Raw genomic sequence first — 12,094 nt, forward strand, 5'->3', positions numbered from 1 at the left:
CACGGAGCCCGAACAAAGTTTTGGGTCACGTGCTTAGTATCCAAGCAGGTGCACTGCCGGTCTTTCATTCCTTTCTAAATAAAAAGGAAAAACCTCTACACTACATGCCCTTCATTTCTGCAGAGTCCCGGATTTGTTCTATTTGAGGATCCCGGGTCCACACAGACAGGCGACCGCCTCGGCCCCAAACTGGAAGCGACACTCCGGGGACCGCCGCTCCCAGCCCGCGCTCGGCCCCAGCCCGGGTTCCCACCTCACAGCCTCAGCGAGCGGGGTCCTCCAGCACCGCCCAGAGGTTGGCCGAGGAGGATGCCAGCCCCCAGCGCGAGCCCGCACTCACCGGCTGCGGCAGCCCCACCAGCCCTACTCCTTCTGCCAGGTCACCGCCACACCGAGAGCTTCGGAAACGCCGAGAACTCTGCGGGTCCGGAACGCCCGCGCGGCCGCTTCTCTTACGCCGCCGGAAGCCGGCGCCGCGTCAGTCACCGGGCATCCCTCTGTTGCCTTGACTACAGCGGGCGCTGTGGGAGTGGAGAAGCTGCAAGTGCTGAGGGGCGGTGAAGAAACTCTGGGAGCCAAGAGCACGAGGAGCTGGTGTCTGTGTCAGATTTGTACTTGCCGGTAAGAAACCGCTGGTGTAGCGGCGGGCCGGGGCTTGGGAGCCGACCTAGGGCCTAGGTACATGGAGCCGGCTCCTCGGGAACCCTGAGAGTGGCCGTCCCCCGCAGATGAAGGGACAAGGGCGCAGCGACTTCCGCACTTATCCGGCCCCGCGAATACTCGCTCCGCACCCGCCGGCTACCCGGGGGTAAGACGTTTGTTCGTAGCCCCTGAGACTCCCAATCAAGGATGCAAAGTAAAATGCCACCCGGGCCAGGTAAGTAATATATGTGAAGCAGCGACGGGATATAACGCTGGTGAGTAGTGGGATGTGATCCGACTGGGAGAGTGCATTTCCACCCCATCATCCCCCACCACAAAGATGAGAAAGAACAGTGCTCAAGGCCCTGAGTGTGCAACCCATATCACATTTTCTTTCATCTGCAGCTTTCTATCCTCCCAGCCAGACCATATTCCCATTCCCATCCAGGCAGCAGTTCTTTGGAATCCGTCTGACTGAAAGGCAGTACAGTAGTCCCCACCCTGAAACCTAGAATCCAACTGTGAGTCCTATCTAACAACCTTCCATCACCTATAAACACAGTCTTCTCCTTCCTTAGCTTCAGTTGACCCAGGGATTAGATAATTATTTGCTAAATAAATATGAACGTGTCAATCCCTTTGTATTTGTAACCCTCTTCAAAGAAAACACCTGCATGTTGATGGAAAGCAGTTTTTTTGATAGTCTCATAATAAACACAGTTCGTAATTAGATGTAGATTAAAATATCAACAAATTAACTTTGGGTGTATGAATCTGCAGACTGGGATGCAGGAGAAAATTTTTACTTTTTTTCTAATTCATATTCAATGTAAGTTCCTTTCCCATTCAACCGTTAGGAAATTCAGTCTTCATTATGTTGAGGGCTACCCTTAGAATGGTGTGATTTTACTTTTTGTTTTTGTTTGTGATTTTTTTGTTTTTTAAGGGTTTTATCTTTATTTTCTGATAATGCAATAAATAAATACACATGAGGTGTCATAAAAATCTGAGCAAAAATTGTACGAAATGCCTTCATAATTCTATCTTCCACAGATAACAAATGTTCTTTAAGACTTGTTTTACATATGCATTGATTTTTTTCTTTTCTTTTCTTTTTTTTTTTTGGAGACAGAGTCTCACTCTGTCTCCAGGCTGGAGTACAGTGGCACAATCTCGGCTCACTGCAATCTCCGCCTCCTGAGTTCAAGCAATTATCCTGCCTCAGCCTCTCGAGTAGCTGGGATTACCGGCGCGCGCCACCGCACCCAACTAATTTTTGTATTTTTAGTAGAGACGGGGTTTCACCAAGTTGGCCTCTATCTCCTGACCTCATGATCCGCCTGCTTCGGCATCCCAAAGTGCTGGGATTACAGGCATGAGCCACTGCACCTAGCCTGCACTGATTTTTTTTTTAAACAAAAAAGGAGAATATTCTGAGCATACTATTCTTTTTTTTATTGCTTTGAAGGTGTTCTTTTTTATTATTATTATACTTTAAGTTCTAGGGTACATGTGCACATGTGCAGGTTTGTTACATAGGTATACATGTGCCATGTTGGTTTGCTGCACCCATTAACTCGTCATTTATGTTAGGTATTTCTCCTAATGCTATCCATGCCCCTGCCCCCACCCCACGACAGGCCCCCGTGTGTGATGTTCCCTGCCCTGTGTCCAAGTGTTCTCATTGTTCAGTTCCCACCTATGAGTGAGAGCATGCAGTGTTTGGTTTTCTGTCCTTGTGATAGTTTGCTCAGGATGATGGTTTCCAGCTTCATCCATGTCCCTGCAAAGGACATGAACTCATCCTTTTTTATGGCTGCATAGTATTCCATGGTGTATATGTGCCACATTTTCTTAATCCAGTCTATCATTGATGGACATTTAGGTTGGTTCCAAGTTTTTGCTATCATGAATAGTGCCGCAATAAACATACGTGTGCATGTGTCTTTATAGTAGCATGATTTATAATTCTTTGGATATATACCCAGTAATGGGATAGCTGGGTCAAATGGTATTTCTAGTTCTAGATTCTTGAGAAATTGCCACACTGTCTTCCACAATGGTTGAACTAGTTTACAGTCCCACCAACAGTGTAAAAGTGTTCCTATTTCTCCACATCCTCTCCAGCAGCTGTTGTTTCCTGACTTTTTAATGATTGCCATTCTAACTGGTGTGAGATGGTATCTCATTGTGGTTTTGATTTGCATTTCTCTGATGACCAGTGATGATGAGCATTTTTTCATGTGTCTGTTGGCTGCATAAATGTCTCCTTTTGAGAAGTGTCTGTTCATATCATTTGCCCACTTTTTGATGGGATTGTTTTTTTTCTTGTAAATTTAACTTCTTTGTAGATTCTGGATATTAGCCCTTTGTCAGATAAGTAGATTGCAAAAATTTTCTCCCATTCTATAGGTTGCCTGTTCACCCTGATGGTAGTTTGTTTTGCTGTGCAGAAGCTCTTTAGTTTAATTAGATCCCATTTGTCAATTTTGGCTTTTGTTGCCATTGCTTTTGGTGTTTTAGTCATGAAGTCCTTGCCCATGCCTATGTCCTGAATGGTATTGCCTAGGTTTTCTTCTAGGGTTTTTATGGTTTTAGGTCTAACATTTAAGTATTTAATCCATCTTGAATTACTTTTTGTATAAGGTGTAAGGAAGGGATCCAGTTTCAGCTTTCTACATATGGCTAGCCAGTTTTCCCAGCACCATTTCTTAAATAGGGAATCCTTTCCCCATTTCCTGTTTCTGTCAGGTTTGTCAAAGATCACATGGTTGTAGATGTGTGGTATTATTTCTGAGGGCTCTGTTCTTTTCTGTTGGTCTATCTCTCTGTTTTGGTACCAGTACCATGGTGTTTTGGTTGCTGTAGCCTTGTATAGTTTGAAGTCAGGTAGTGTGATGCCTCCAGCTTTGTTCTTTTTGCTTAGGACTGTCTCTCGGCAATGAGGGCTCTTTTTTGGTTCCATGTGAACTTTAAAGTAGTTTTTTCCAATTCTGTGAAGAAAGTCATTGGTAGCTTGATGGGGTGGCATTGAATCTATAAATTACCTTGGGCAGTATGGCCATTTTCACGATATTGATTCCTCCTATCCATGAGCATGGAATGTTCTTCCATTTGTTTGTGTCCTCTTTTATTTTGTTGAGCAGTGGTTTGTAGTTCTCCTTGAAGAGATCCTTCACATGTAAGTTGGATTCCTGGGTATTTTATACTCTTTGTAGCAATTGTGAATGGGAGTTTACTCATGATTTGGCTCTCTGTTTGTCTGTTATTGGTGTTTAGGAATGCTTGTGATTTTTGCCCATTGATTTTGTATCCTGAGATGTTGCTGAAGTAGTTTATCAGCTTAAGGAGATTTTGGGCTGAGACGATGGGGTTTTCTAAATATACAATCATGTCATCTGCAAACAGGGACAATTTGACTTCCTCTTTTCCTAATTGAATGCCCTTTATTTATTTCTCTTCCCTGATTGCCCTGGCCAGAACTTCCAACACTATGTTGAATAGAAGTGGTGAGAGAGGGCATCCCTGTCTTGTGCCAGTTTTCAAAGGGAATGCTTCCAGTTTTTGCCCATTCAGTATGATATTGGCTGTGGGTTTGTCATAAATAGCTCCTATTATTTTGAGATACATTCCATCAATACTTAGTGTATTGAGAGTTTTTAGCATGAAAGGCTGTTGAATTTTGTCAAAGGCCTTTTCTGCATCTATTGAGATAATCATGTTGTTTTTGTCATTGGTTCTGTTTATGTGATGGATTACATTTATTGATTTGCATATGTTGAACCAGCCTTGCATCCCGGGGATGAAGCCAACTTGATCATGGTGGATAAGCTTTTTGATGTGCTGCTGGATTCAGTTTGCCAGTATTTTATTGAGGATTTTTGCATCGATGTTCATCAGGGCTATTGGTCTAAAATTCTCTTTTTTTGTTGTGTCTCTGCCAGGCTTTGGTATCAGGATGATGCTGGCTTCATAAAATGAGTTAGGGAGGATTCCCTGTTTTTCTTTTGATTGGAATAGTTTCAGAAGGAATTGGACCAGCTCCTTCTTGTACCTCGGGTAGAATTCGGCTGTGATTCCTTCTGGTCCTGGACTTTTTTTGGTTGGTAAGCTATTAATTATTGCCTCAATTTCAGAGCCAGTTATCGGTCTATTCAGAGATTCAACTTCTTCCTGGTTTAGTCTTGGGAGGGTGTATGTGTCCAGGAATTTATCCATTTCTTCTAGATTTCCTAGTTTATTTGCATAGAGGTGTTTATAGTATTCTCTGATGGTAGTTTGTATTTCTGTGGGATCTGTGGTGATATCCCCTTTGTCATTTTTTATTGCATCTATTTGATTCTTCTCTCTTTTCTTCTTTATTAGTCTAGCTAGCGGTCTATCAATTTTGTTGATCTTTTCAAAAAACCAGCTCCTGGATTCATTGATTTTTTGAAGGTTTTTTTGTGTCTCTATCTCCTTCAGTTCTGCTCTGATCTTAGTTATTTCTTGTCTTCTACTAGCTTTTGAATTTGTTTGCTCTTGCTTCTCTAGTTCTTTTAATCGTGACGTTAGGGTGTCGATTTTAGGTCTTTGCTGCTTTCTCTTGTGGGCATTTAGTGCTATTAATTTCCCTCTGCACACTGCTTTAAATGTGTCCCAGAGATTCTTGTATGTTGTGTCTTTGTTCTCATTGGTTTCAAAGAACATCTTTATTTCTGCTTTAATTTCATTATTTACCTAGTAGTCATTCAGGAGCAGGTTGTTCAGTTTCCATGTAGTTGTGTGGTTTTGAGTGAGTTTCTTAATCCTGAGTTCTAATTTCATTGCCCTGTGGTCTGAGAGACAGTTTGTTGTGATTTCTGTTTTTCACATTTGCTGAGGAATGCTTTACTTCCAACTATGTGGTCAGTTTTGGAATAAGTGTGATGTGGTGCTGAGAAGAATGTATATTCTGTTGATCTGGGGTGGAGAGTTCTATAGATGTCTATTAGGTCTGCTTGGTGCAGAGCTGAGTTCAAGTCCTGGATATCCTTGTTAACCTTCTGTCTTGTTGATCTGTCTAAAATATTGACAGTGGGGTGTTAAAGTCTCCAATTATTATTGTGTGGGAGTCTTTAAGTCTCTTTGTAGGTCTCTAAGGACTTGCTTTATGAATCTGGGTGCTCCTGTATTGGGTGCATATATATTTAGGATAGTTACCTCTTCTTGTTGAATTGATTCCTTTACCATTATGTAATGGCCATCTTTGTCTCTTTTGATCTCTGTTGGTTTAAAATCTGTTTTATCAGAGACTAGGATTGCAACTCCTGCTTTTTTTTGCTTTCCATTTGCTTATTTGATCTTCCTCCATCCCTTTATTTTGAGCCTATGTGTGTCTCTGCACATGAGATGGGTCTCCTGAATACAGCACACTGACGGGTCTTGACTCTATCCAATTTGCCAGTCTGCATCTTTTAATTGGGGCATTCAGCCCATTTACATTTAAGGTTACTATTGTTATGTGTGAATTTGATCCTGTCATTATGATGTTAGCTGGTTATTTTGCCCGTTAGTTGATGCAGTTTCTTCCTAGCATCAATGGTCTTTACCATCAATTTGGCATGTTTTTGCAGTGGCTGGTACCAGTTGTTCCTTTCCATGTTTAGTGCTTCCTTCAGGAGCTCTTGTAAGGCAGGCCTGGTGGTGACAAAAATCTCTCAATATTTGCTTGTCTGTAAAGAATTTTATTTCTCCTTCACTTATGAAGCTTAGCTTGGCTGGATATGAAATTCTGGGTTCAAAATTCTTTTCTATAAGTATGTTGAATATTGGCCCCCATTCTCTTCTGGCTTGTAGAGTTTCTACCGAGAGATCAGCTGTTAGTCTGATGGACTTTCCTTTGTGAGTAACCCGACCTTTCTCTCTGGCTGCCCTTAACATTTTTTCCTTCATTTCAACCTTGGTGAATCTGACAATTATATGTCTTGGGGTTGCTCTTCTCAAGGAGTATCTTTGTGGTGGTCTCTGTATTTCCTGAATTCGAATGTTGGCCTGCCTTGCTAGGTTGGGGATAATATCCCGGATAACATCCTGAAGAGTGTTTTCCAACTTGGTTCCATTCTCCCGGTCACTTTCAGGTACACCAATCAAACATAGATTTGGTCTTTTCACATAGTCCCATATTTCTTGGCGGCTTTGTTTGTTTCTTTTTACTCTTTTTTCTCTAAACTTCTCTGCTTACTTTATTTCATTAATTTGATCTTCAATCACTGATACCCTTTCTCCCACTTGATCGAATTGGCTACTGAAGCTTATGCATGCATCACATAGTTCTCGTGCCATGGTTTTCAGCTCCATCAGGTCATTTAAGGTCTTCTCTACACTCTTTATTCTAGTTAGCCATTTGTCTAATCTTTTTTCTAGATTTTTAGCTTCCTTGCAATGGGTTCGAACATCCTCCTTTAGCTCGGAGAAGTTTGTTATTACCGACCTTCTGAAGCCTACTTCTGTCAGCTCGTCAAAGTCATTCTCCGTCCAGCTTTGTTCCATTACTAGTGAGGAGCTGCAATCCTTTGGAGGAGAAGAGACGCTCTGGTTTTCAGAATTTTCAGCTTTTTTGCTCTGGTTTCTCCCCATCTTTGTGATTTTATCTACATTTGGTCTTTGATGCTGGTGACCTACAGGTGGGATTTTGGTGTGGATGTCCTTTTTGTTGATGTTGATGCTATTCCTTTCTGTTTGTTAGTTTTCCTTCTAAGAGTCAGGTCCCTCAGCTGCAGGTCTGTTGGAGTTTGCTGGAGGTCCACTCCAGATCCTGTTTGCCTGGGTGTCACCAGTGGAGGCTCAGTTGGAAATGCAGAAATCACCATCTTCTGTGTGGCTCACGTTGCGAGCTGCAGACCGGAGCTGTTCCTATTCGACCATCTTGGAACGGAAAACCCTGAGCATACTATTCTACAATCCAGTTTCTTACTATTTACAATCTCACCATCTTCCAATGACCATGCATAAAGGCCACCCTCGTTCTCTTAAATAACTCTACTGTATACTATTAGCTTATATGATATATTGGTCAAGGTTCTTAATTATGGATAACATAATCTCCTCTGGTTAGTTTAGGCAAAAAGGAATTTATTAAGGAGTATATATATAGTTCACTTGGAAGAACTTAAGAAATCATTTTCAAAATAAGCTTCCAGGAAAAACTTCCAAACATTTTACCACAGAACAGGACTGACAAGGGAGCCACTGCCTCTGCCACAATAAAAAAATTGCAACAGAGCTATAGACTCCAGAATCACTGGTCTCTTCCAAGGTCAAGAAGCTGCCAAGTTAGGAAACCAGCTTGCAAATCAAGATGCCGCCTAACGACTTCTAGCTCCAATCTCTTGTTGCCTCTATTATGTTCCATGAAAGCAAAATAAATGTTGTGCCTTGACTCTCTCCTTATGTAGCTCTGTTCTGAATCAAAGTATCATGTGAATACACATAGTAGGTGAAACCTAAATTGTATGTGGAAGCTTTCTGTAAGAGCATAGGAAATTCTGTATTAGCTTTTCAGCTTCTATAGTGTAACAAGACACTAAATTGTTATGAGACACTTAATAGTTTTGCTTCTGCCAGACAGGGATAGACCATTATTTATTGATTGTTTTTATAAACACCATTACAGAGGAAACAGTTTTTTTTTCAGTAAAGCTCTAGAATTTAGAAATTGTGAGTTTATTGGAGGTCTCTGATTAAAATGCAGTTACAACGCAAAATGATTTTTAAGGTTAATCTTTCAGTTTATGTTTTGCACAGGCGACATGATTGTCCACATGGAACCACAAGGATTTATGAAAATTCTGGGGTGTTTTGCCCTACAACTGAATATTTGGAAAAATATCCTATGTATGACAATGTTCTTCCACCTCAGAGTCTTAAACCCAAGCAAGAAATTCGAGCATGCCGTGGTAAAATGGAAGGAATAACTACATTTAAGTAAATATTTAGTAACTATTTGCTTTACTTATTTTTCTCCCAACTATTCTGGTGTCAATAAAGTTTTCTAGCTATTTAAATTACTGTTTCGTTGATTTAAATGGAACCAATCTAATAAGCAAGAGACTAGTTAAGTCACAACTTGAAAAAAAAACAGAAAAATGAGAATTAAGTTAGATTGACAAAGTGTGAGAAGAAAAAGGGATATAAAAAGTTCTGTCGTTTTTTCAACTTCCTAAAATATCTCATATTTATCTACTTTCCACTGTCACCACCACCTAGAGCAGGATGTCCAATCTTTTGTCTTCCCTGGGCCACATTGGAAGAAGAATTGTTTTGGGCTACATGTAAAATACAATAACACCAACCATAGCTGATGAGCCAAAAAAAAAAAAAAAAAAAATCACACAAAAAAAATCTCATAATGTTTTAAGAAAGTTTACGAATTTGTGTTGGACCTCATTCAAAGCTGTTCTGGGCCGCATGCAGCCCATAGGCTGCAGGTTGGACAAGCCTGACCTAAAGGAATGCAGTCGCTTTCTAAGTATAATATGTGAATCTACTCTAGTTTTTGCAGTTTGATCTGTTTTCAATACTTCAGCCTGCCCAAGTGCAAACCAAATCCTATTACTTTTCTGCTTAAAATACTCTTAAACTTTCCCATTGTGTTTAACACAAACCAGAATCCTTACCAAAACCATGTAGAAGCATGGTTTCCTCACTACTTACTTCTGTAATTCATTTTCACTGTAGTGTCCTTTTCACTCTTTTATGCTCCATCCCATGGGCCATTTTTCATGTCTTTGAAAAGTGCCAGGTTTCCTTGTCTCAGGGTCTTCCAAGATACTCTTTTCCCTACCTGCAATTTTCCTTCCCTCTTCTAGCTAATGCTCATTCAATCTGCAGATCTCAACTAAATTATCACTTGAAAAAGCCTTCTCTGATACTTTTCAGATTAGGCAAAATTCTTCTATGTAAGCTCCCAAAGCACCTTCCTGTTATTTATCATTAGATTAGTTTCAGTGTTTCATGAAAGCAGGAACTAAGTCTATTGTTATCTCAGCATTCTATTTTTAGAAAACGAATACAATGCCTACTAGCACATAGTAGGTACCCAATATTTGTTCAGTGAGTGATGAACAAAAATCTTCTTAAGTCTATACTTTTCATTTGGACTGACCTTTTTTGATCTCTCTGTATTTTTGTCAGTTAGGTGGATTAAGTATTATATTTACTCATTATTTGATTTACACTGTTAATGTGTATACTATATTCAAGGTACAATCTTGGTTTTAAGTATAAAAATATCAATGAGTTTGTGAACCCCAAATATCTGAGATAGGTCTCAGTTAATTTAGAAAGTTTATTTTGCCAAGTTTGAGGGCGCGTGCCGGTGACACAGCCTCAGGAGGTCCCAATAATATGTGCCCAAGGTGGTCAGAGCACAGTTTGGTTTTATACATTTTAGGGAGACACACATCAGTCAACATATATGTAAGATGAATATTGGTTCTTCTGGAAAGGCGGGACAACTCGAAGCTGGGAGGGAGCTTGCAGGTCATAAGTAGATAAGAGACAAATGGTTGTATTCTTTTGAGTTTCTGATGAGCCTCTCCAAAGGAAGGAATCAGATATGCATTTATCTCAGTGAGCAGAGGGATGACTTTGAATAGAACGGGAGACAGATTTGCCCTAAGCATTTCCCAGCTTGACTTTTCCCCTTAGCTTAGTGATTTGGGGGCCCCAAGATTTATTTTCCTTTCACAAGTTGAAGTTCCTGCTTTCAAGGAACTCAGACATCATATTTCTATAATTTAGAGTTTTAAAAATGCTCTGTAATAGCTTTAGATTTTGGTGTTAGCCATTTTCATTTCATTTCAGATGCAGCTCATTCTTACATAGCAAAGGTAGAGACTCAAACTTTTAGTCTAATATTTATATTTTTAACATTTCAGGCATTCCTTGCAGTAATAATATTTTGGTGACTAGTTACTTGTGTAGGTGTATGGCTCTTCCACAGATGGAAGATTTTACTTAGTCCTCAGATTTTGGTATGCAGTAGTGCCATCTGGAAGTGTTAAAATTGCAGACTCCAGAGCTCCATCTAAAAGAGCCAGTAGATAACAGAATGGGTCTCAGGAAACTGCGTTTTTAACCAGCATTGCTGGTGATTCGGTTGCCACTGATTCAGTGCAGCGGGTCAGGAACTGGACTACTCAATGAGGATGACATGGAACATAAAACAGAGAAGGTCTTTGCTTTACTGTTGTTTATAGTCTTGTGGGAAAGTCCAGAAATAAAAATATCAGATAAATAACTAAGATAATTATGGATTATGATAAATGATGTGAAGAAATTGAATAACTGGTTGAGATTGATTAAATAGGAATGGTTCTTTTGTCTTCACTTTAACTTATTAATATTTCTTTCTTGATGCCTTAATGGTTCATATTAGAGATTTGAAATAAATTTTACATTATTTGTATTTATTGAACAAAGATTTTGCTTTTAACCAGTTCTAAATGTAGAAATTGAGAAGATTTAACCTGCCATATCTTTCTTTTAAAAGGCAGTTGCTTTTCAATTCTGGATTTCCCCTACTGACTTATTCAAGTAAGCCTTAATAGTTTTAAAAAAAAAAAAAAAGAAAAGAAAAGAAAGCAATGTCCCAAAGGTCCAAAATGCCAATAAAACTAAAATATTCATTTCTTAAATTTTCTTCTCTTCACTTAGTGGGACATTGGTTCTTTTCTTTGCATTTTCACTGGGAAACTAGCAGTATTTCTAAGTCATAATCTAGGAGCTTGAAACTCTTGCTTGACTCCCTCATGTTGACTGTGTTGTCTAAGCAGTAGAAAATGGATTTATCCCTACAAACAAAGAAGCTTTCTGTACCTTTGTATAGTACAGGAAGTGACTGTGTAAAGAGGTGTCTGAACTTGTACAAGATTTTGGATCCTTTATAGCAGTACAGTTGTAGCTCACTTAGATGACTGCCAGAGTTGGCAGGAAGCCTGCCCTGAAGGAGTAGGATTCTAGACACATCAAATGTTTCAGGATACATCAGATGAATAAGACTGCATTCACCCTCTATTACTACTCCATAGAAAGCAGCTTTGGGTTTGGAGGTATACTTTCTAACACTTGTCTAACCAGAGAAACTGAGAGTTCTAAGCTTTTGCTTTGCTTTTCCCTTCCTGATTCTCCCACTTCCTGACTGCGTTTTAGCCCATTCCCTTCTAGCTTGTATTTGGAAAGAGCAAAGAACAACTCACATGTCTTGAGAAGCAGAGGTATGTGATTTCTACTACTCTTCATCCATTAAATAAAAAGTTATTAAGCATTTATTAAGCATCAAGCACTATACTAGGCACCTGGGATACAGTGGTGACCAAAAGCAGTAATGATCTCTGTGCTGACAGATATTACAATCTATTAGAAATGGTAATCAAAAACATTACTCAAAATAAGTCTAAAATTGCAACAGTGATAAAATCTATGAAGGACA

At 39.9% G+C, this 12,094-nt stretch overlaps 2 protein-coding genes across 2 annotated transcripts in view; one reads left to right on the top strand and one right to left on the bottom strand.

Annotated features, from left to right (window-relative positions):
• LOC129014352 (uncharacterized) overlaps positions 1-371 on the bottom strand; it is a gene marked incomplete at its 5' end in the record, with an annotated part of 119,829 nt that extends 119,458 nt beyond the window's left edge. Inside the window, 1 exon segment of the mRNA XM_054451678.2 lies at positions 341-371. Within this exon segment, the coding sequence (XP_054307653.1) occupies positions 341-371 (31 nt within the window).
• A 140-nt stretch (positions 372-511) lies between these two features.
• Positions 512-8,621, top strand: LOC129013886 (stabilizer of axonemal microtubules 1-like; the record flags this gene model as incomplete). Its single annotated transcript, XM_054450598.2, has 2 exons — positions 512-621; positions 8,407-8,621. Coding segments are annotated over 2 exons (294 nt in total), but the record flags the coding sequence as incomplete, so codon positions are not given.
• Between the last annotated feature and the right edge of the window lie 3,473 nt (positions 8,622-12,094).

The sequence above is a fragment of the Pongo pygmaeus genome, chromosome 16, assembly GCF_028885625.2.
Source record: "Pongo pygmaeus isolate AG05252 chromosome 16, NHGRI_mPonPyg2-v2.0_pri, whole genome shotgun sequence".
Classification (NCBI taxonomy): Eukaryota; Metazoa; Chordata; class Mammalia; order Primates; family Hominidae; genus Pongo; species Pongo pygmaeus.